The sequence below is a fragment of the Pimephales promelas genome, chromosome 10 (genome assembly GCF_988280905.1).
Source record: "Pimephales promelas chromosome 10, fPimPro1.hap1.1, whole genome shotgun sequence".
NCBI classification, from domain to species: Eukaryota; Metazoa; Chordata; class Actinopteri; order Cypriniformes; family Leuciscidae; genus Pimephales; species Pimephales promelas.
In genome coordinates, this window is record NC_142778.1 from 34,312,647 (window position 1) to 34,336,893 (window position 24,247).

A 24,247-nucleotide genomic window follows, 5' to 3' on the forward strand; every position below is an offset into this window, starting at 1 on the left:
CTTGATTTTTCGCCCGAAAACCAAAAAAAACGTAAGGGGTAACACTGTCGTTTTTTTTTTCGGGTCGAAATTTTGAGTTTCGATATCTCAGCTCTGGAAGGGTCTAGAGCCTCCATTTTTGCGCTCAGGTCAAAGTCTCGCGGCCCTCTATCATAATCCAGAGTTTTGAGAAGATTGGAGAAACTTGATTTTTCGCCCGAAAACCAAAAAAAACGTAAGGGGTAACACTGTCGTTTTTTTTTCGGGTCGAAATTTTGAGTTTCGATATCTCAGCTCTGGAAGGGTCTAGAGCCTCCATTTTTGCGCTCAGGACAAAGTCTCGCGGCCCTCTATCATAATCCAGAGTTTTGAGAAGATTGGAGAAACTTGATTTTTCGCCCGAAAACCAAAAAAAACGTAAGGGGTAACACTGTCGTTTTTTTTTCGGGTCGAAATTTTGAGTTTCGATATCTCAGCTCTGGAAGGGTCTAGAGCCTCCATTTTTGCGCTCAGGACAAAGTCTCGCGGCCCTCTATCATAATCCAGAGTTTTGAGAAGATTGGAGAAACTTGATTTTTCCTCCGAAAACCAAAAAAAAACGTAAGGGGTAACACTGTCGTTTTTTTTTCGGGTCGAAATTTTGAGTTTCGATATCTCAGCTCTGGAAGGGTCTAGAGCCTCCATTTTTGCGCTCAGGTCAAAGTCTCGCGGCCCTCTATCATAATCCAGAGTTTTGAGAAGATTGGAGAAACTTGATTTTTCGCCCGAAAACCAAAAAAAACGTAAGGGGTAACACTGTCGTTTTTTTTTCGGGTCGAAATTTTGAGTTTCGATATCTCAGCTCTGGAAGGGTCTAGAGCCTCCATTTTTGCGCTCAGGTCAAAGTCTCGCGGCCCTCTATCATAATCCAGAGTTTTGAGAAGATTGGAGAAACTTGATTTTTCGCCCGAAAACCAAAAAAAAACGTAAGGGGTAACACTGTCGTTTTTTTTTCGGGTCGAAATTTTGAGTTTCGATATCTCAGCTCTGGAAGGGTCTAGAGCCTCCATTTTTGCGCTCAGGTCAAAGTCTCGCGGCCCTCTATCACAATCCAGAGTTTTGAGAAAATTGGAGAAACTTGATTTTTCGCCCGAAAACCAAAAAAAACGTAAGGGGTAACACTGTCGTTTTTTTTTCGGGTCGAAATTTTGAGTTTCGATATCTCAGCTCTGGAAGGGTCTAGAGCCTCCATTTTTGCGCTCAGGTCAAAGTCTCGCGGCCCTCTATCACAATCCAGAGTTTTGAGAAGATTGGAGAAACTTGATTTTTCGCCCGAAAACCAAAAAAAACGTAAGGGGTAACACTGTCGTTTTTTTTTCGGGTCGAAATTTTGAGTTTCGATATCTCAGCTCTGGAAGGGTCTAGAGCCTCCATTTTTGCGCTCAGGTCAAAGTCTCGCGGCCCTCTATCATAATCCAGAGTTTTGAGAAGATTGGAGAAACTTGATTTTTCGCTCGAAAACCAAAAAAAACGTAAGGGGTAACACTGTCGTTTTTTTTTTTCGGGTCGAAATTTTGAGTTTCGATATCTCAGCTCTGGAAGGGTCTAGAGCCTCCATTTTTGCGCTCAGGTCAAAGTCTCGCGGCCCTCTATCATAATCCAGAGTTTTGAGAAGATTGGAGAAACTTGATTTTTCGCCCGAAAACCAAAAAAAACGTAAGGGGTAACACTGTCGTTTTTTTTTCGGGTCGAAATTTTGAGTTTCGATATCTCAGCTCTGGAAGGGTCTAGAGCCTCCATTTTTGCGCTCAGGTCAAAGTCTCGCGGCCCTCTATCATAATCCAGAGTTTTGAGAAGATTGGAGAAACTTGATTTTTCGCCCGAAAACCAAAAAAAACGTAAGGGGTAACACTGTCGTTTTTTTTTCGGGTCGAAATTTTGAGTTTCGATATCTCAGCTCTGGAAGGGTCTAGAGCCTCCATTTTTGCGCTCAGGACAAAGTCTCGCGGCCCTCTATCATAATCCAGAGTTTTGAAAAGATTGGAGAAACTTGATTTTTCGCCCGAAAACCAAAAAAAACGTAAGGGGTAACACTGTCGTTTTTTTTTCGGGTCGAAATTTTGAGTTTCGATATCTCAGCTCTGGAAGGGTCTAGAGCCTCCATTTTTGCGCTCAGGACAAAGTCTCGCGGCCCTCTATCATAATCCAGAGTTTTGAGAAGATTGGAGAAACTTGATTTTTCGCCCGAAAACCAAAAAAAACGTAAGGGGTAACACTGTCGTTTTTTTTTCGGGTCGAAATTTTGAGTTTCGATATCTCAGCTCTGGAAGGGTCTAGAGCCTCCATTTTTGCGCTCAGGACAAAGTCTCGCGGCCCTCTATCATAATCCAGAGTTTTGAGAAGATTGGAGAAACTTGATTTTTCGCCCGAAAACCAAAAAAAACGTAAGGGGTAACACTGTCGTTTTTTTTTCGGGTCGAAATTTTGAGTTTCGATATCTCAGCTCTGGAAGGGTCTAGAGCCTCCATTTTTGCGCTCAGGACAAAGTCTCGCGGCCCTCTATCATAATCCAGAGTTTTGAGAAGATTGGAGAAACTTGATTTTTCCTCCGAAAACCAAAAAAAACGTAAGGGGTAACACTGTCGTTTTTTTTTCGGGTCGAAATTTTGAGTTTCGATATCTCAGCTCTGGAAGGGTCTAGAGCCTCCATTTTTGGGCTCAGGTCAAAGTCTCGCGGCCCTCTATCATAATCCAGAGTTTTGAGAAGATTGGAGAAACTTGATTTTTCGCCCGAAAACCAAAAAAACGTAAGGGGTAACACTGTCGTTTTTTTTTCGGGTCGAAATTTTGAGTTTCGATATCTCAGCTCTGGAAGGGTCTAGAGCCTCCATTTTTGCGCTCAGGACAAAGTCTCGCGGCCCTCTATCATAATCCAGAGTTTTGAGAAGATTGGAGAAACTTGATTTTTCCTCCGGAAACCAAAAAAAACGTAAGGGGTAACACTGTCGTTTTTTTTTCGGGTCGAAATTTTGAGTTTCGATATCTCAGCTCTGGAAGGGTCTAGAGCCTCCATTTTTGCACTCAGGTCAAAGTCTCGCGGCCCTCTATCATAATCCAGAGTTTTGAGAAAATTGGAGAAACTTGATTTTTCGCCCGAAAACCAAAAAAAACGTAAGGGGTAACACTGTCGTTTTTTTTTCGGGTCGAAATTTTGAGTTTCGATATCTCAGCTCTGGAAGGGTCTAGAGCCTCCATTTTTGCGCTCAGGTCAAAGTCTCGCGGCCCTCTATCACAATCCAGAGTTTTGAGAAGATTGGAGAAACTTGATTTTTCGCCCGAAAACCAAAAAAAACGTAAGGGGTAACACTGTCGTTTTTTTTTCGGGTCGAAATTTTGAGTTTCGATATCTCAGCTCTGGAAGGGTCTAGAGCCTCCATTTTTGCGCTCAGGTCAAAGTCTCGCGGCCCTCTATCATAATCCAGAGTTTTGAGAAGATTGGAGAAACTTGATTTTTCGCCCGAAAACCCAAAAAAACGTAAGGGGTAACACTGTCGTTTTTTTTTTCGGGTCGAAATTTTGAGTTTCGATATCTCAGCTCTGGAAGGGTCTAGAGCCTCCATTTTTGCGCTCAGGTCAAAGTCTCGCGGCCCTCTATCATAATCCAGAGTTTTGAGAAGATTGGAGAAACTTGATTTTTCGCCCGAAAACCAAAAAAAACGTAAGGGGTAACACTGTCGTTTTTTTTTCGGGTCGAAATTTTGAGTTTCGATATCTCAGCTCTGGAAGGGTCTAGAGCCTCCATTTTTGCGCTCAGGTCAAAGTCTCGCGGCCCTCTATCATAATCCAGAGTTTTGAGAAGATTGGAGAAACTTGATTTTTCGACCGAAAACCAAAAAAAACATAAGGGGTAACACTGTCGTTTTTTTTTCGGGTCGAAATTTTGAGTTTCGATATCTCAGCTCTGGAAGGGTCTAGAGCCTCCATTTTTGCGCTCAGGTCTAAGTCTCGTGGCCCTCTATCAGAATCCAGAGTTTCGAGAAGATTGGGGATACTTAATTTTTTGCCCAAAAAAAAAAACGTGGCGTGCTATCAACACGCATAATCGCTTTTCAGCGTGTTTATGAACGCCGTTGACTTAACGTTATTACTGTATATATAAATATATGACTTACCTCAACCCCGTCCCTTAAACCGAACCATCACTGGGGTTAATGGCATTTATGACTGTTCCCTTACCATCCTAAGAAAGAAAAAGATCGCTCCCCAGATGTAGATGTACATTTTGCTTCGTTTCGCTCGACATTTGACGGTGTGTACAGACACGCGGAATCACTCGGACGTTAATGCCGTGGACATACACGCGGATAGCTCAAAATGTGTAGAGATAACACACCACTTGACTCGAAAGTGGCGCGTATGTTTACGCAAAAGTCATGATGTCATGTTGGAACATTAGTGTATAGTGCTTCCTTACCTCTGTTTAGGAATGGAACGTGGTCATCCTGCACTGGGCCAAGATAAAAATCCTTCCTGAAGTAACTCTGTTCTGATGGGTGAGATGTCAACAAGCCCTGTTTGTGGAGTCTCTTCTCTGAAAGAGAAACAGAAAGGATTGCTGACTGTAGAGGTCATTTGTCTGTCGGAAGAAACCCAATCTGGCTGTTTTTTTATACCTGCAGCGATGAGTCGGTCAAACCATCTTGCTGTGTTATCAAAGTGATTGACAATCAATGGTTCTGGGCCACCAAGCAGATCCAGCAAGACTAACAGATCCTGGAAGAAAAATACAGTTTTAACAAAACAAAAAATAATGCATATGCGTTTTTTTAAATTAAATCAATAATATTAAAAAATAATAATAATAAAAAAATCAATTTACCAGTCAATCAATTTTGTTTGTTTGTTTTTTACATTTCCCACATTGGGTGTAGGGTTTTAACTAGTTATCAATTAAACAAAAATTAAAACACAACATCTACTGTAAAGTGAAAATAAATAATAAAAATAATACAATTAAATAATATTGTTAGATATTCCATTTTTCATTTGTATACTTTGTTTTGTGCTTTTGCGGAGTAGCCAACTGAAACCTGTTAACTTTAACTTATAAACCTTTTTTCCTATTATATATAATTATTCTTAACCTTCAAATAGTCTTCGTTTCATGTTTACACTTCTGGCCTTCGGGGTCTACACGACCCCAACAATTGATTGAGTAATTGTACAAAAAATATACATTTTTAATCATACAAATAATAAATCATTTTTTGTTGACTTCTCATCTATTCATTAATGCTGTGTTTTTGGAGATATAAAGTACTTTTGTATTCATATACCACACAAATCCTTAACCATTAGCTTGCATATGAAATATTATTTTTTTATGAGACATTGCATTTATGCTCTAGTACTAGGCCTTCATTTCTGTGTAAAAATGTTCAGATTTATGCCAGATTTTTTTTTACGCATATTAAGTTTTTTTTCACATTTCCCATTCATTTCAATGTGAAGACCAGAAGTGAAAACATTTTCTTTACATACCTTCAGAACAACCGAATCAAGCACAGTTTTTTTGTGTGTATAGATAGATAATCTATGAAAAGTCACAAAATCTTATTCCACTGAGATGAAGGGAACCTGTTTAGATTGGGGTCGTATAGACAATATACGATTTACGATAATATACGATATATATATATATATATATACTACCCATCAAAAGTTTTAGATCAGTAAGATTTTTTATGTTTTTAAAAGATGTCTCATCTGCTCACCAAGGCTGCAATTATTTGATAAAAATACAAAAAAAAATAATATTGTGAAATATTATTACAGTTTAAAAGAGCGGTTTTCTATGTGAATATATAGTGAAGTGTAATTCACTCCTGTGATCAAAGCTGAATTTACAGCATCATTACTCCAGCCTTCAGTGTCAAATGATCCTACAGACATTATTATAATATGATGCTCAAGAAACATTTATGATTATTATCCATGTTGAAAACAGTTTTTTACATTTTTATTTCAGGATTCTTTGATGAATAGAAAGTTCAAAAGAACAGAATTGATCTGAAATGGAAAGCTTTTGTTACATTAATCACTACCATTCAAAAGTTGGGGTCAGTAAGAATTTATTTTTTATTTTTGGGGGAAAGAAATTAGAAAATACTTTTATTCATCAAGGATGAGTTAAATTGATCAAAAGTTACAGCAAAGACATTTATAATGTTAGAAAAGATTATATTTTAAATAAATGCTTTTCTTTTGAACTTTTTATTCATCACAGAAGTTTGGGGGGGAAAATGGTACACGACTGTTTTCAAAATTGAAAATAAAAATTTATGTTATTTGAGCATAAAATCAGCATATTAGAATGATTTCTGAAGGATCATGTGACACTGAAAACTGATGTGTAATCAGCAACAGTAATGATGTTGAAAATTCAGATTTCAAATTACATTTTAAAATATATTCAAATAGAAAACAGTCATTTTAAATTGTCATAATATTTCACAATATTACTGTTTGTCTTTTTTTTTTTTACATCAAATAAAGCAGCCTTGGTGAGCAGAAGAGACTTCTTTTAAAAACATAAAAAATCTTACTGATCTAAAACTTCTGAGCGGTAGTGTATATATATATATATATATATATATATATACACACGATATATATATATATATATATATATATACAAACGATATATATATATATACACATATATATGCGGCAGTGGTTCATGTGGATTGTCTACAAACCGAAAGGTTGGTGGTTCAATCCTCGGTTCCACCTGACCAAGTGTCGAGGTGTCCATGAGCTAGACACCTAACCCCAGCTGCTCCCGACGAGCTGGATGGCGCCTTGCATGGCTGACACTGCCGTCGGTGTATGAATGTGTGTGAATGGGTGAATGTGAGGCAATATGTAAAGCGCTTTGGTGGCCATTAGGTCTATGAAAGCGCTATATAAATGCAGTCCATTTACCATATATATATATATATATATACACACACACATATATATATATATATATATGTATACACACACACACATATATATATACACACATATATATAGATATACACACACATATATATATATACAGTATATATATATGTGTAGACTGATGCAGGCACACAGCCTCACCACAGCCTGGAGTAGATTGGTTTTGGCGGCTCCAGATGGGTGAGGGGAACGAGACATCAGTTCAGCCAGATGACGAGAACCGTACAGAGAGTCTGTGTCCGTCCATTCCTCAAAGGCCTCCTCTCCATCAAAAAACACCAACTGCAATGTCAGCGCAGACCTCTGGAGAGAAGAAGAGACCGAGAGAATGACTATAGACAGTGTTGTGGCATCTCGTTCTCTGTCAGACACACACTTTAGGCTTGATTCAACACAATCTGCTCTGTGATGCAGTGCTTCACAGTTCAAAATGCCAAGTGTTTCTTGCGGCCTATTCAGACGGGACTAGTTTTCCCGGACGATGTGTTTCACAGGCGTATTTGTGATTTCAATCCTGTCCAAACGGTCCATGTCCGTGTTTTTCACACACACAACCTCAGATTACCTACAATGGCCCTCTAATCCTGTCCGAATGCGAATGTCTGATTGCTGATAGTGTCCTAACACTTCTCTTTGTGTTTTTTTGGCCTACACGAACTACCGTTTGCACACCGATCTTCTGCATTCTCTCATTTCATTTCGATACGGCTAGTATCCGACGGAAAAAAACAATCATCGACTGAATAAATAGAGCCAGATCGTAGAAACTGCCCACTTTAACATTACTGTCAGGTAAGATACCCGTCTACATGTCTTACGTGGAATCATTATATACAGCCACTGTATGCATGTGAAGTTTATTTAAATAAGAGTTTTTATAATAAATTAACATGATATCAATAAATAATTCATAAAAAGACACAAGCAAGCCCAGCACATGACCTTCTGTAACGCCCACATCTACAAAACATGGGTTGTTATAAACACGGAGATGCTAGTCCCATCTCAATCGGTACATTGATTAGATAATAATTAAGATAAACGTGGTTTAGAAAATGAGTCCCATGTGAATAGGTGATTTCGATCACATGATTGCGATCTACCTGCTGTTTGAGGGCTTTAAGCTGTGTGTCCAGAGACGCAGCCAGCTCCAAGATCATGGCACAGGGAACGGCTGAGTCACTGGCTCCCACGAACACTCGCCTGGGGTTTTTAGGGTCGAGGGGAAAGATCTTTGAGTCGTGGTGGCATGCTAGGATCAGCCTGCGAGGAGCCGAGGGGTCCAGCACTGCTAGCACATTGGTGAAGGTCACGTCACCCTTCGGGGTGGACGAAACGAAGGAATTCTCCTCCAGCGTCCATCCTGCCGTCAGTGAGCCCAGCTGGGACAAGATATGCTGGACAAGAGGCGAGAGAACGTCAGTAAACTTCACTGCATGCTTATTTAAGAAGAGAGAACCAACAGCAAACAATGAAGTACTCAACATTTGAAGTGGATCAAAACCCTTCATCAAAGTTATACATGGATTTTGAACAATAGCTGTTCTTGTCCAACCCTTTGAAGCCCGCACCAAGAAAAAAGTGAAGGAAAATGCTGTATCTACTCAATGTATTTTTTTTTTCAACACAACCCATAATTTTTTTTTAATTTCAGCCTCTACCAAATGGTTGAGATGTCACTTAATGGTAATAAATGGTACCACAATTCATACAAATACAGCCATACTGTTTCATTGCCCATCATAATTTATGATCTCCAGGTCCCATATTTTGTAACAGAAGTGATATTTGGACAGACATTTATTAATTTGTTACAGCAGAATGCATACAATTAAATGCAATGGTATTTATGGTATTAAAACTTAACAAAATCTCATGAGAACTTCAATTCTTGTGATATCAACTTGGTTAGATGTATGGCTTTGATTTTATAGGAAAAATATTTTGTAAAATATATTTTATATAAAAGAAAAAAATATTTAGTACAGTGCATTTGATTTAATGAAAATTGAAAACTTCCATAACTTTTTTTATACATTTCACATTTTTTGAAGTGCTTTTACTTCAGCAGTAATCTGCTGAGTGTTTTCTTTAAAACAAGACTAAACTTATTAGGTCTTTATTCCAAAGCATACTTGAATTACAACCAAGTTTTAATAGTGCATTGTAATGTCACTTCTCAAGAGACAGTTAACCGTTATGTGCCAAATCAACCGTTTGGTCGAGCATGTTTTTGAAAAATTATTAAAAATATACGTACATTTTTTCATAGCACCAAGTAACATTATTTTGTAAAGTCAAGGCTCTTACAGTGTAATATGTAAAAAATTTCACCAAAAACAGTTCACATGGCTGGTGTGATTTATTTGTTTCTGACATCCATGTTAGAAGAAGTGACTGTTGATTGAAACTGTGAAATTTAGTGGATTTTTATGGCATTATTTACCTCAACCAATAGATAAAATATAGTGACTCAAAATGTGCTCAACCGTTTGGTTGAGAAGTCAGTTAAAGGGTTAAGACAGATTTGAGGAACTTTTTTTGATCCACTTACATGACTACTGTATATTGTCAATTGTGGTCCAGATATACGTGTTGTTCGGGCTGTGGCATTACCTGTCGTATGGTCTGACTTCCTGCAGTCCCAGGCACTCGTTGAATCAGGAGGGGTCGCAGGTGAGTCTCCCAGAGCCGATGCCCATCCACCTGTGCTGCAAACTTCTTTATTTGTGCTACTGAGTGTTTACTTGGCTTATGGGAAAGCTGCAGAAAGAATAAGGTAGAGGTAGACATGTGTACAAGGATGATGTCCAATAAACCGTCCTGTAGAATTTAGCTCCAAGCCTTGTTAAACTAATCTGAACCAGGTAATTAATAAAAACTTCAAGGGAGATGTGTTGAAGCAGGTTAAAAACTAAAGTATGCTGGGCTGTGATTTGAATGACAAAATCTTGTGTCATATGATAACTATGCATGGAATATCTAATGGAATATGATGCACAATTAGCTAATTTCATGGTATTTTTGTCAATACACAGTCACTTTACTTTTGGGAAATAGAAGTGGCAATCAAAAGTTTGTAAACTTGACTATTTTTTATTGTTTTTGAAATAAAGTCTCTTATGCTCATTAAGCTTGTATTTATTTGATCAAAAATACAGAAAAAAAAACAAGAATATTCAGAAATATTAATGTTTTTCCTAGTTTAACATATTTTATTCCTGTGATGCAAAGCTGAATTTTCTGCATTACTCCAGTCTTCAGTGTCACATGATCAGAAATAATTCTAATATGATGATTTATTATCAGTGTTGGAAACAGTTGTGATGCTTAATAACAATTTTGTAACAATATATACAACTGTTCACATGTTTTGGGTCAGTACTATTTTCCTTTCTTTTTTGAAAGAAATTAATACTTTTATTCAGCAAGGATGCGTTAAATTGACGAAAAGTAAGAGTTAAGATTTATACCGTTAGAAAATATTTCTATTTAGAATAAATACTGTTTGTTTTTTTTAATTTTTAATCATCAATAAAAAAAGTATCAAAGTTTCCAAAAAAATAAATAAAATAAAAATAAATTATATATATATATATATATATATATATATATATATATATATATATATATATATATATATATATATATATATATTAAGCAGCACAACTGGTTTGAACATTGATAATAAATAAATCATCATATTTCTGAAGGATCATGACACTGAAGACTGGAGTAATGGGTGATGCAAATTCAGCTTTGCATCAAAGAAATAAATGATATTTTAAAGTAAATTAAAATAGAAAACCATTGTTTTAAATTGTAATAATATTTCACAATATTATTATTTTTTCTGCATTTTTGATTAAATAAATGCAGGCTTCGGAGCATAAGAAACGTCTATCAAAAACATTTCCAAACTTTTGACATGTACTATTTTAGTTTTCCTTAATATTTTGATTTTGAATTAGCTTTTATTTTTTTAGAAACAATTATCACTTTTATTTCAGAAACTGTGTGTATCATATTCATGTGTGCCATACATCTCAGAATAGCATTTATCAAAAATATATTAACATAAAAAGACATAATAAAAAAACAACAACAAAACATATCAATGTTCATATGATGTAACATGACAGAAAGATCCTTCCCTAAGCAATGTAGTTTACGTTTTTAATTTAATTTAAAATTTAAATTAATTTTTTTTAATTTAATTTAATTTAAAATTTTATTTATATTGTGTTATTTAAGGTTTACTTCTATTATGTTTTCATAGTTTTAGTTAACCATGAGGGAACTCGGGAACAAATAATGTCAGGGGTCAACATGATTGTGTATACTGTCGTTAGCATGCATTGCCATACTTTAGCTGGATGTGAACTCACCCTGTCCCTGATGAGATCTGCATTGTGGTGTTGTGTTGAGCTGCTGGTACTGGACTCCGCAGAGATATACAGCACCAGAATCACGGCAAGCGAGAGCGCGCCGCAGAGACACAGCAGCAGCACGCGCACACGCACGCGCGCCGCTCTCAGCGGATTGCATCCGGCCAGCGTGTGCCCGTTACTGGGGTGCAAAGCTTTGGACCTTCGACTGGTTCTTGACATTTTGACGTGGCTTTGAGTGCTGACTCCCAGTTATGGGTGCTGGGACAGCGGACAGGCGTGTCCCTACAGATGCGGCACTGGTCGCTCGCCAAACGACACGTCAGCACTTCAAACGACCAACTTTGTCCGTTAAACGCGATTGTCACCGTGCAGCGCGCGCTGATGCTGTAACATTATAAAACACTAATCTATATGATACTTTAGAGCTTAACAAAACGCGTAATGCTTGAGGTGTATCAGGTCTTTTGGATTTGCCTCGTAAACAAGAACCAGAGATGACCTTTAATCTACTAGAATTGCTTATCCGTTTAAAACGTCACATGACAAACTGCTTTTACCTTGTATAAATGAACTGAGATATTGCCAGAAACTTCCTTAATAGCTCCGCACCCGCAAAGAGCACAAACGCGTAAAGTAACTTACATCCTTTCGCCTGGAGTCAATGTTGCGTCTATTATTAACAATCAATGCCTTGAACTCTCTCTGTGAACACTTGAGCTGGACTTCAGTCACTCAGTCACCGCATACAGCAGCAGCTTTACTCTTCTGAAGTCGCTTACGTTAGATGTTTGAAATCGTATGCATGGCGAACTAACTAAAAATATACGGCTTTTCCCTTTTCTGCTTCTTTTATTCAAGCTGTGGTGTATACACAGTGCTGCAGCTTATTTTAACTGCGCTTCCGCCATGGTGATCTCATGTGACTGAGGTATTGCGTCATCTTAAAGGGACAGCCCACAAACACCACCACTTTACCACACTTTCGTGGCATTCCTCCACGGTGCAGCAGGACGTTTGCATACTTTATCACAGCGAATTATAGTGAAATAAAGGCAATATTTGTCAAATACACAGACATTTCAGTTTAATACTTTATGTACTGCGTAATACAGCGTCTGTTTATACAAAAAAAAAAAAGATCACCATAAACCTAGTCTACTTCGATCTGCAGACTTTCAGATTTATTTGAGGAAATATTGTAATAATTTGAAATACTGGATTTTTATTTTCATGAGCTGTAAGCCATAATTATTGAAAAAAGGCTTGATATATTTTACTTAATGCCTAATGAATCTATATGAAAGTTTTACGTTGATAAAAACTTTTCCACGATATTCGATATACTCTATTTTGTTGAGACACTCCTGTCTTTTACCAGTGCCTTGTTTTTAGAGTCCAATAGCTTTATACCTTTTCTTCTGGTTTTTAGGAATAACAGCATCTGTCCTACTTTCACCATATTTCTAATAGTTAGACCAAGTTTCTGCATATTGAATAGCTGCCATTGTTAAGGTTGAAGGTGTCCAAGGTTTTTCAGAATGAGATGTTTTTATACAGTTTAGTTGCAACAGATACACTTTTTAGATTTCAGATTCCTCACAGTATGACCATTTCAATCACGGCAGTCACACAAGCATTTCTCTCCCAGTATAGCATAAAATATTAGTCAAATAAAATAACAGTCGAGACTGGTATCATTATGAAATATTTTAATATATTTTTTTATAAAATAATGAAAACATAATTTACACTTATTAAATGTACACTCATTGATACAACATCCCTAAAAGAAACTGAAAGATCAATCAGTTATCAATAGTTAAATCAAGGCATCAGAGCCGCTGTTTCATGCATGAAGCTAATGGAAACAGAGACAAAATGTGAATTACAATAAATTTAAAAAATAAGAAACAAAGGATAAAATCAGCTTTGTACAAAAGAAAGATCATGAATCAAACAAAATATAAAAGAAAAACTAAAAAAATACATAGACTCAGTACCCTCCAATAACGTTACCAAATCTGTAATCTTGAATTTTCACCTTGAATTTGTCTTTTCGTATTTATAAAAAGAACAAACGAGAAAAAAAAGAGAATCAAAATAAATAGTCAAAATATTACACATAAAAATAAACCTTCAAATATTACAGCTGGACTATATAATTTGCCATGATTTAAGAATGCGCAACACAGATGCACATAGATGTTTTCACAAGTATATTATTCATATTTATCCTTAAAAACAAACTTAATCGAAACACCTCCACCCGACTATCAAACAAGCATACAAACAGAAATCATAAGACAATCCATGGTGTAGATATGACACCCAGGAACCGAGCGACACACCAAGAGTCTGAGAAACCTCCCACTTCATTGACAGAAAAAAAACACAGTGGGTGAATCTCTTGTAGTCACAGCAATGAGATGAGAAAATCTGATCTAAACGAGGGGATGAATGAGCTTATCATATGATAATGTGACCATGTGTAACTAAAAGCTTCCAACATGTATACAGACTTTCATTTAAAGGGAAAATTCATGTCGTTATCTACTCAAACCCATCGACTTTCTTTAGATGGACGTAAAATACAATGGAAGTCAATGGGGACCAAATTCTTCAACCGATATTCCACAAAGAAAAAAAGAAAGTCATACGGGTTTGGAACGACATGAGGGTGAGAATAAATAGAACCTGTCCCTTTAAATGTATTTTTATCCTCGTTAATAGTGGGGAGAACATGTAACGTTTAAAGCTTGGTATAAAAGCACTATACAATTACACTACTAAACAGCTGCAAAGAATGATGTCAGGGCTTATTATTTGTATCCCTCACCCCATAAACAAAAACCTTTGCGTTTTACAGTGCTATATAGTTGTTTTTTGTGTGTCTGAGAAGAGCGGAGACATCATTTTCACTTATGATGACTAATGCAATATGCAGTGCTTTCGCTTGGTGTGAATAAATAGGTCAGAGGAATTAGAGATCAGGTCATCGAGAGGGCAGCTTACGGGTCCTGAGAGAGGAGGAGATCTTTTTCCAGTCGCGTCAGGTTAAAGGGATGGAGAGAGCCGATATGGGTCGTAAATCACAACACATCACTGGTCACGGATGACCACTTTTAAGGCAGACATGTACACAGTAACATGGGGTACATGTTAAACCATATTCGACGGTTATTCCAGTTAGGATTTTCCAGAGCTCATAAACAACTGCAGTCCCGAGTGCGGCGCGGATCGTCTTGTAAACACGATGATCTGTCTAGAAGTTGAAAACAGCCATCTATTGCCAACAGTCGTTTCACCTGATAAACCTGAACTAAATACAAATAGAAAAATAGAGTCTGAACACAGCTGACTAGGGCTTCTTAGAGTCGGCTTTGCATATACATATACAGTGTCGGAATCTGACAGAGCGGCCCAAGTTTACACACAGTGCTATGCCAAAACTATAGTGGCATTTCCTGTCACATGACACTGTCACGATGTCCATGCATGCACAGAGGAGACGATCAAAGACTTGGGTGGAACATCACAGTTTTAGAGCTGTTATTGCAGAGGGCTTTCAGTCTGCGTTGAACATTTGTTGAGATGAGGGATGGTTTGTACAATTGCCTCTCCGTTGAATAGAAATATGAATACAACAGCGTCTGTACCTGCACATGTGGTTTATAATTAGACTTTCTAATTATCACGCTCACAGTACCGTGATTTCCCTCGACGTGCTGGGAAATCTGTTTTTTGATTTGTTTGTTCTCATTTTTTTTTTTTTTTGGCTGTTGAGCTGACTGTGCAGTAAATAGGCCTCTCCGTTTCACTGGCTCAAGCTTAGTGTCGAATCGTCGAGTACAAAAATAAATCTACGATGAGAAAATAGTTCCGAAAGTAGTTCGATCAGATAAAGAGCTCGCGCTTGTGTGTGTGTGTGTGGGAAAATATACTTTGTACTTCTGTACCGGCTTTAATTTAAAGCTTTAAAGTCTCAAGTCATCTGGCTGACCCGCAAAAACTCTCGGTTTCCCGCCGTCACACTCTCATGAAGCTCACAGGTCTGGCAGACTTGCCTTATATGAGGGCGGGCGGGACAGTGGATGAACTGGGCGATACGAGACTTTGAATTAAATGAGCTAAACATGCCATATTAGGCACAGTACAGGTACGTGAAGATCCCCTCTCATCTTCTCTTCATAAATGAAAAGGCAGGAAGCACTCATTTCCTCTCAGGAATGGTGGAGGATAAGAGTTTACTGAACTTGCGGAGCTGTTCACTGGCTGAGTGCGATTCCTCCTGCAGACGCTGGTTGTTGTGCCTCAGATTAGCCATCTCTGCTAACAACACGGCCTTGTCCTGTTTCTCCTGAGAGGAAAAAGGAGGAGAGAAAGAGAGAAGCATGATTAGAGGATGTCATCAAAAATGGGTAAAATCTTTACCCTCGAAAACGAGACGATACATCTCAAGGGGTTTATCCTAATTATAAACAAATTTGAAACACTTTCATCTTCTTTCATTTTTAACATTTATTGTTTTACAATTAAATGGAGAAATCAAAAGATTTTGACAGGTTACTGAACTATAAAAACATCCAGTAAGTTTCAGAACTTAAAAGTTCCTCATTTATCCAAAAACAGTTTTTATTGAAAGCAAGCTCTGAAAATGGCGGATTCTGTCACATTATGACGTAATAGTGCGATGAAAGACCGCCTTATACACTTATGCTGCGTTCACGTGCTATGGAAAATAGGATATTTTCCACTTGTGAACTGGTGTGTTGCGTTCAAGTGCTTTTGTTGTCGTAATGTGGTAAAAGGATGGAGATCCAGACCTGTTATTTAGCTAAAACTATTTTAGATTGCTTAAGTCATCTGCAACAGCAAGAAAATGATTTATCAAAACTCAAAAGGTAAATAATATGCTGTAGCCTATATTTTCTAGATCATGAATAGTATATATTTTTACCATTCACGACTCTTGCGGTGCCTTCCGCCATTTTGAAAAAAATCAAAGGTTATCTCATCTCGACAACTCGTCCATCAAAATATTCTACGAGTTGCCCAGTGGAAAATACCACATGTGGGGGTGTTCATGTGCATTTTCCTCGTCGGCTTTTGGTATTTACCATAATTACTAGAGCCAGACCGATATTATCGGCCGATATTAGGCATTTTCCATAATATCGGTATCGGCAGTTATTATGGCCGATAAATGAATGTTTAAAAAATAAAATAAAAAAGGACGAAACACGCTTTAATCATCTCTCCTTGGCCTGTTATATTCAAAATATATGTTTTACAATTTGCAGTATGATGTTATCTATTGCTAAATTATGACTCATCATAGACTAGCTAACCACAAAGCTAGCTAATGCAACTATCATCAGTGGAAGACCGCTAACGTTAACATTAATGAGCTTGGAAACCACAATGAACTTTTTCTACCTAAATAAAGTAATGATTACTGTATTTATAACTAGCATATCTCTAGTTACAATCCCTGCATTGTAAAATGAAGTTATACTTGTGAGGAGTGAACATTTAGACATAGAGAAAAAGCATCAAACGTATCTTGTGCAGAAAAGTTAGCTTTTCTTTTACACATGTGTGAAATCCAACAATATTTAATAATAAAAAAAAAATATCGGCTGATATAGCGGAATATCGGATTTTAAAACCCAAAAATATTTGTATCCGTATCGGCCTTCAAAAACCTTTATCGGTCGTGCTCTAATAATTACCATAGCACATGAACGCAGCATTATACGTCATCACATCTTTGGCCCCGCCCACTGGCACGTTATAGAGACGAAGCAGAGTGATACAGGATCACTGGACTAGAAATAACATCACCTTCCAAAGGATCCTAATGTTAGGAAAGTGCTTCATTATTTTTAACTATGAGAATGTCTCAGGAGAGCACTTTTGTTTCTTCTGAACATTTCACTCTGGGTTCTTTGGTAAATCAGTCACAATTTCGGTGAAAACAAAATATGAACCCAATAGTAATGCCACAATATGTAAGTAAGCGTGTTAATTCTTAAAGGGATAGTTCACTTTGAAATTAATTTCAAGGGCATCCAAGATGTAGGTGTCTTTGTTTCCACAGTAGTGATATTTTTAGGTCAATCAGTCATATAATGGAGGTCTATGGTCACCACCTCAAAGAGCATGCACAGAGAAGTCCAAATTAAACATGATTTAATGACTCGTGAATGTAAGTACACATTGATGGCCTAAGACACGAAACGAGCGGTTTGTGTGAAAAAAACCCAACAGTATTTATATCGTTTTTACTTCTTGTAACCGCGCCCACAAAACGCCCGCGCCCTCAGATCACTTGGACGTGGCTGTGGTTACAAGAGGTAATTTAATGCGGTAATCGACGTTTTCACGATTAGTTCATCTCGGCAGCTGTAATAGTAGAAACGTAGTCAAAGATTTCGAGAGAGTTTCACATGTAATACTTGCAAGATGTTAGCCAATCACAGCAGTGGGCGTTTACGCGTCTCACAGCAGCAGACACGACCCTTCCAACGGAGCGCTCAAATCAGACGGCTAAAATCAGGGTAGAAAATTACCTTTTATTTCTAACTTATGACAATTTTTTTTAATGTAAAAATCATACTAACATTATAAGTGCACCACAGGAAACATTATAAAAAATGCAGTTCATGACCTGTGCACAGGTAATCGGCTAGGCTAGTACTTTCTGCACCAACAACACCACACGTAAAACTACACAAATGCATTTTATTTGCATCATGTACTGAATCCTTCACCTGAATCTCGCTTTCAAGAGTGAACGTGTGACGTTGTGTTCAGAGATCCAAGTGCGCTACTATTTTTATTCTCTATAAGTGCTGCAGGAACGAGTCTTAGAAACTAGTAAGCAATTCCATCGCTCTTAAAACAGGTTTTTAAAAGGATTTTTGGTTAAAGGCCTGAAATAAGGCCTGTAGTTTTTATTTTACAATATAAAATACATCAGCAAAACCCCAGTGCAATCTTGAAAGTTTTTACGTGTCGCTTGCTAAGAAGTGGCTATATGGGACTACAGAGGTTGTCTGGGACATTAAACATCATCACGATGAAACAGGAAACTCATCCACTGACCAATCCGCTTTCACAAAATCATTGTGTTTATAGTCACGCTCTTACAAGCTATTCAAACTTTGGTAGGTGTCTGAACTAGGTTTTTACTTCTGCCCATTGTAATTAGGCTTCAAAATGTATAAAAGTGAAGTTCATTTGTGAAGATGATGAACAAAACATGTGAGAATCATAAAACTTTCTTGGTCACAGAGCTTATATGCAATCATCCAGATGGAAAAATCTTAATGGCTTTTTACAGAAGGAACCAGTGTGATGCCAACTTCTGGCCTGAATACATCATCCCTGCAGCGCTCTATAGATATGTTAATATATATCTGATATCTGCTTTTATGATGGAAACTTGGTCAGGGGTGCGTTTCCCAAAAGCATCGTTAGCCATGTTTGCAAGTTCCATTGAACTCTATTGGTAACAGATTGATAATTTTATATCATTTGTCATTCATTCATTAATTTCAACTAAAAGGTTTTTTTGTTTTATATGTTCGTCAACTACAAAATTATTCAAAACACCCATCCCTATTGAACCTGTCCTGCGCTGGTCAGATCCCTCCGATGTAACTCACTTTTTCCAGATCAGTGTTCAGCTGTTTCAGCATGACTTCCAGATGATACAGACGCCCAGACAGGTCATTAGGAGCCTCTTCACTGCAACACACACATTAAACACAAGTTAAAACCAGTATCCTAGCTTATTTGAACACCCATCCAAAACTTTATGGAAAATTGCAGACAATGTTGTCCCCTTGGTGTAAATACAAACCCTCAGAGGAAGAGCAAGTATAGATACAGTACCTGCTGAAAGTCGGAGTGGTGCGGGGAGTCTGTGGCGTGTGGAAAGGCACCGGACTGATGACGGGTCTCAGCTCATTGCTGCCCGCGTGAGACTCAGACAATGAGAACAAAGAAACAGCTCTTTGCACTGTAAAATAAAACAGTCATAATTAATCATTAAGATCACCAGTGTGATGAATGACTCTTTAATACATTTCATACTACATGGGAGTGTTGCAGACACAAAACAAACAAAACAAACTCAGAGGTTAAGTCTGTAAATCACAAAGAGCCATGCGTTTACACTCTTATAAATGGCATCACCTTTATATGGAAGTCTATTTCCACCACATAAGAAAAAAAAAATCATGCTTTGGTAATTCATAATTTTTATTAAGTTGAAATTATGCAATAAAGTGTAAAAAATCTGAGAAAAAAAAACTACATTATGACAAAAAGTCAAACTTGAGTTGAAGTAAAAATTAAATAAGTAGTAATAATTATGAAACTACATATCTAAAGTTGAAATTATGAAATAAGTCAACTATGAGATGTGATGATGATTTAGATCAAATAAATTATGACAGTTGAAATTATGAAAAAATATGATATAATTATGAATTAGGGGAAAAAAATAAAATTATGACATTGAAATAAGTCGTCAATGAGATAAAAAGTCAAAATTATGACAATCATTATTTTTATTCGTTTTAATTGACAATCATTATTTTCATTATGACAATAATTATGACAATCATTTTGAAAATGGCGCTCATTATGAGATAAAAAGTCAAAAATAACAAAAAGATGAAATTAAATTTCATAATATGTAAATGATCGTTTCTCATAATTTAGATTGAAAAAATATAAACCGATAACCGATAATTCGTTACATTTGAAAGCCGATAACCGATACTATATATGGACCGATAAAGCTAAATTCAAATTTTGATATACTTTGATAGCCTGAATACAAAAACAAAAGGCTCGCCATTAAAAGCCTCAACAACATAAATCAAACATATACAATACAGTAGCCTAGTAAACCCGTGTAAGATCCCTTAACTTTTCAAATTAATTTTACACTCTAAAGATAAAGATGATCACCTGTAGGCCTAGAATGAAGTGCTTTTACTGCATCGTTCATGAACTCAACCAAACGCATCCTGTATGAGATTAATCAGATATATAGGCTACTCAAAATAAACATATTAAAACTTAAAAATGGCAAAAAATTGGCAAGCGAATTTGACTGTGCTTGTCATGAAGGCTTAACTCTCTACTCCACAACACACTCGTCGCTCTGAAACACTAGCGAACAAGAATTCACAACATTCTTTTACAGTCGTGTTCTCATTATAATGTTATGAAGCCTATGTGACAGATTTGTGTTGCTCCTTTTCGAAGTGAAATCATTCAAAACCATCATGGCGAACAGCGCGCATCTCTCAACTGAAGTAAGGCATCTTTTATCTATCGGCTTTGATACATCAGCATAATTCTCTTATCGGATCGATTACATGAAAAATGACCGTTCATCGGCCGATATCGATATTGTGCATCCCGAGTAGAAACTGCGGCCTCATACCTTCATATGCTTTGGCTGCATTGACGAGGCTGGACCACTCCAGTCCACAGGCAGTGTCAGGAAGAGGTATGAGTCCAGGGTCCAGTCTTCTGAGAGGAGGAACCTTATCCCTCACCTCAGTCAATGACAACTCTGATGCAGACAACGGTACTGGAGGAACAACAAATGGACAGTTTATTCCAATGCTATTAGCAGATAACAGTAACTGACTATAGCCGCATCCCAATTGCACTATTCGATGACATCTTTAAGTATAAATAGTGCAAGTAGTGTGTTCACACTGAAAATACACTTTAAATATATATTTAAATAAAGAAAAAGTGCACTTTAAATATCTGGATAATGGGAAAAATAATTGTTGGACACTTCATGGACTCAACCGACGCAACTTTAATTACGTAGCGGGGGGGAGGGGCATAAGACTCCGATGTTGAATGACAAAATAACCTTATAAAATTAATCCACTACACGGATGAGTACATAGTGCATACATACATTAAAGGAGTAGTTTACTTTAAAAAAAAAAACTTTTGCTGATAATTTACTCACCCCCATGTCGTCCAAGATGTCCATGTCTTTCTTTCTTCAGTCAAAAAGAAATTAAGGTTTTTGATGAAAACATTCCAGGATTTTCTCCGTATAATGGACTTCAATGGAAACCAAACGGTTCAAGGTCCAAATGAACGTTTCAATGCAGCTTCAAAGGGCTTTAAACGACACCAGACGATGAATAAGGGTCTTATCAAGCGAAACGATCGATCATTTAAAAAATAAATAATAAAGTTTAAGTTTTATAAGCTCAAATGCTCGCCTTGCTCTGTTCTTCAATGCACGTTCGTGACTCTCCTGTTCAAACTCGTTTATCAAAATGAACAAATCTTTTTTTGAGTCATTTGGTTCATTCAACGAACAACAATATGACTCGAAAAAAGATTTGTTCATTTTAATGAACGGGTTCGAACAGGAGAGTCACGAACGCGCATCACAGAACAGAGCAAGGCGAGCATTTGAGCTTATAAAACTTAAACTTTTTTTTTATATAAATGAGTGATCGTTTCACTTGATAAGACCCTTATTCAGCATCTGGTGTCGTTTAAAGCCCTTTGAAGCTGCACTGAAAGTGTCTTTTGGACCTTAAACCGTTTGGTTCCCAGTGAAGTCCATTATATGGAGAAAAATCCTGGAATGTTTATCAAAAACCTTAATTTCCTTTCGAGTGAAGAAAGAAAGACATGGACATCTTGGATGACACGAGAGTGAGTAAATTATCAGCAAAAGTTATTTTAAAAGCGAACTACTCCTTTAAGTAGATATTGTATAGTGCGCCATTTGGGACGCAACTTATGACTAGCAAATGCCACCCACCTTTCTTACTGGGCATGAGGGCTCCATGGTTGGTGTTGTGACCGTGGCGACGAATAGGCAGCGTGCATGTGAAGAGAAGGTCACTGGGCGGCACTTGTCCTTCAAAAAGAGGCGTGCTTGCATAACTAGAATCTCTCCGTCCACTGCACAGACTCTCATCTGAGAAAGTACGTTGCAGGGTCCGATGAGGAGACTGTAGAGGAGAGCAAACACGCAACGCTCAAATCATAGTTGTGTTTACAAGCAGTTTTGTAGCCTTTTCAGTGTTTGTGTGCTCACCGCATCCCGTGATGGCGTATCCCCAGGGTTGTCCATAATGATGAGCTTTTTCAAGTCGTCTTCAACGGTGCTCTTGTGAGTTCTGCGTGGTGAGCGAAGGTCCCTCAGAGAGGCACGTAACCGAGGCTGTCCGAACACGTTCTTACTGTTCATATCCACCTGCCTGAAAGCACCAGGACATTCACATATGTGATGCATCTATTTCATAATCCAACACAAATATGAAAATGTAAACATATATAAACATATGTACTTGTTGCTGTTGCTGTCAGTGGAGGTGGTGCTGGTTGCTGTGATGTTCTCCTCCTGTTGCCATGCACTCTTGCTTTTACTTAATGACTTGGGGGCGGAGCTTGACAGCTGGGCGGATCCTGACACGGGTGTGACTGTTGAAGATCTGAAAGGCCGGGGTTTATCGGCCACAGCAGGGGTCTTAAACCCTTGAGGGGTATAGCAGGCCCTAAACACACACAATTCATTAAGATTTCTCTTATGAATAAGAAGTCTCTTCTGCTCACCAAGGATGCATTCATTTGATCAAAAATGCATTTAAAACCGTAATCTTGTGAAATATTATTACAATTTCAAATTGTAATTTACTCCTTTGATCAAAGCTGAATTTTCAGCATCTTTACTCCAGTCTTCAGTGTCACATGATCTTTCAGAAATCACTCTAATATGATGATTTGCTGCTCAAAAAACATTTCTTAATATCAATGGTGATGACAGTTGTGCTGCTTAATAGGTTTATAGAAACTGTAAAACTTTTTTTATTTTGTTAGGATTCTTTGACAAATAGAACGTTGAAAAGAACAGCATTTATTTAAAATAGAATCTTTTAGAATAGAATAGAACATCTTCACTTTTGATCAAATGAATGCATCCTTGCTGTATAATAGTACTAAAGGGGTTATATGATACTATTTTATAAGTTCATTACTTTAATTATTGGGTATAATAGAATAAGTTAACATGCTTTAATGTTAAAAAACACTTATTACAGCTCTTCTATTCCCAGTCTGTCTGATTTCTACAAAGCCCCTCCTGAAAAGCTCAGAGCGCTCTGATTGGTCAGCTGACCCAGTGCGTTGTGATTGGCCAATCACCTCAAACGTGTTGGAAATGTAACACCATTTAGCATAATCCCAAGCTTCAGCTTCCAAGGCTTTAAGCAATTTTTAAACACAAAGTTTATAATAACGTCGTCAGTTCGAGCCGAGTCGGATTCTGAAAATGTGGATGATCAAGCCTATCGATCGAAAACCAACTTTGCAAGCATGACTTGTTTCAAGCAAAATGTTTGATAGTCAGCGTTGTCCTCTCTCAGGTTCAGGAATCTGTCCTCTGTAAATAAATCTATGACTCTGATTCCTAATTTTATTACTTTTTGGAAGGCCAAACAAAGGAGTTTTGCTTTCACATCCAAACACACAGCGTCTCTACGACATGACGACAACACCACAAGTCATTAAAGCCTCTTCTCTTGTATGCCTTTGGCCATTATGCTAATATTTCACATAGTTTGAGGAAGTTATATCTCGGCTATGATCGAGGTGTTTTAGGCAAGTCTGGATCAGTGGAATAAATCCCTTTGTGTGAGACTGAGCTTAGTAACTTTGCAGATCGCATTCAAGCACAAACAGATAGATTACACACTAAAGGAAAACATCAAAAAGCATCATATCATATAACCCCCTTTAATTTCTTGATGACTCAAACTTTTAACCCTCTGATGGTCTTCAAAAAAAAGCTAACTCGGGGTCTTCAGGGTCTATTGGACCCC

The 24,247-nt window shown here is 37.4% G+C and overlaps 2 protein-coding genes across 7 annotated transcripts in view; both read right to left on the reverse strand.

Annotated features, from left to right (window-relative positions):
* qpctla (glutaminyl-peptide cyclotransferase-like a) overlaps positions 1-12,239 on the reverse strand; it is a 53,984-nt gene extending 41,745 nt beyond the window's left edge. Inside the window, exons 1-7 of one of the 2 annotated variants that reach the window (XM_089116514.1) lie at positions 11,912-12,239; positions 11,352-11,738; positions 9,580-9,726; positions 8,067-8,360; positions 7,105-7,266; positions 4,632-4,731; positions 4,433-4,549 (exon numbers count right to left, since the gene is read on the reverse strand). In XM_089116514.1, the coding sequence (XP_088972640.1) occupies positions 4,433-4,549; positions 4,632-4,731; positions 7,105-7,266; positions 8,067-8,360; positions 9,580-9,726; positions 11,352-11,573 (1,042 nt within the window). In that variant the 5' untranslated portion in view covers positions 11,574-11,738; positions 11,912-12,239. Of the gene's footprint in view, positions 1-4,432; positions 4,550-4,631; positions 4,732-7,104; positions 7,267-8,066; positions 8,361-9,579; positions 9,727-11,351 lie in introns of both variants that reach the window. The other variant, XM_089116513.1, reaches the window with a different exon arrangement.
* Positions 12,240-13,048: 809 nt separating this feature from the next.
* Positions 13,049-24,247, reverse strand: part of sipa1l3 (signal-induced proliferation-associated 1 like 3) — a 96,284-nt gene continuing 85,085 nt past the window's right edge. For all 5 annotated transcript variants that reach the window (XM_039683849.2, XM_039683847.2, XM_089116515.1 and 2 more), the window contains 7 exons: positions 22,718-22,924; positions 22,465-22,627; positions 22,186-22,378; positions 20,821-20,970; positions 19,254-19,380; positions 19,025-19,106; positions 13,049-15,711 (listed from right to left, as the gene is read on the reverse strand). In XM_039683849.2, coding sequence (XP_039539783.2) covers positions 15,565-15,711; positions 19,025-19,106; positions 19,254-19,380; positions 20,821-20,970; positions 22,186-22,378; positions 22,465-22,627; positions 22,718-22,924 — 1,069 coding nt within the window. In that variant the 3' untranslated portion in view covers positions 13,049-15,564. The remainder of the gene's footprint in view (positions 15,712-19,024; positions 19,107-19,253; positions 19,381-20,820; positions 20,971-22,185; positions 22,379-22,464; positions 22,628-22,717; positions 22,925-24,247) is intronic.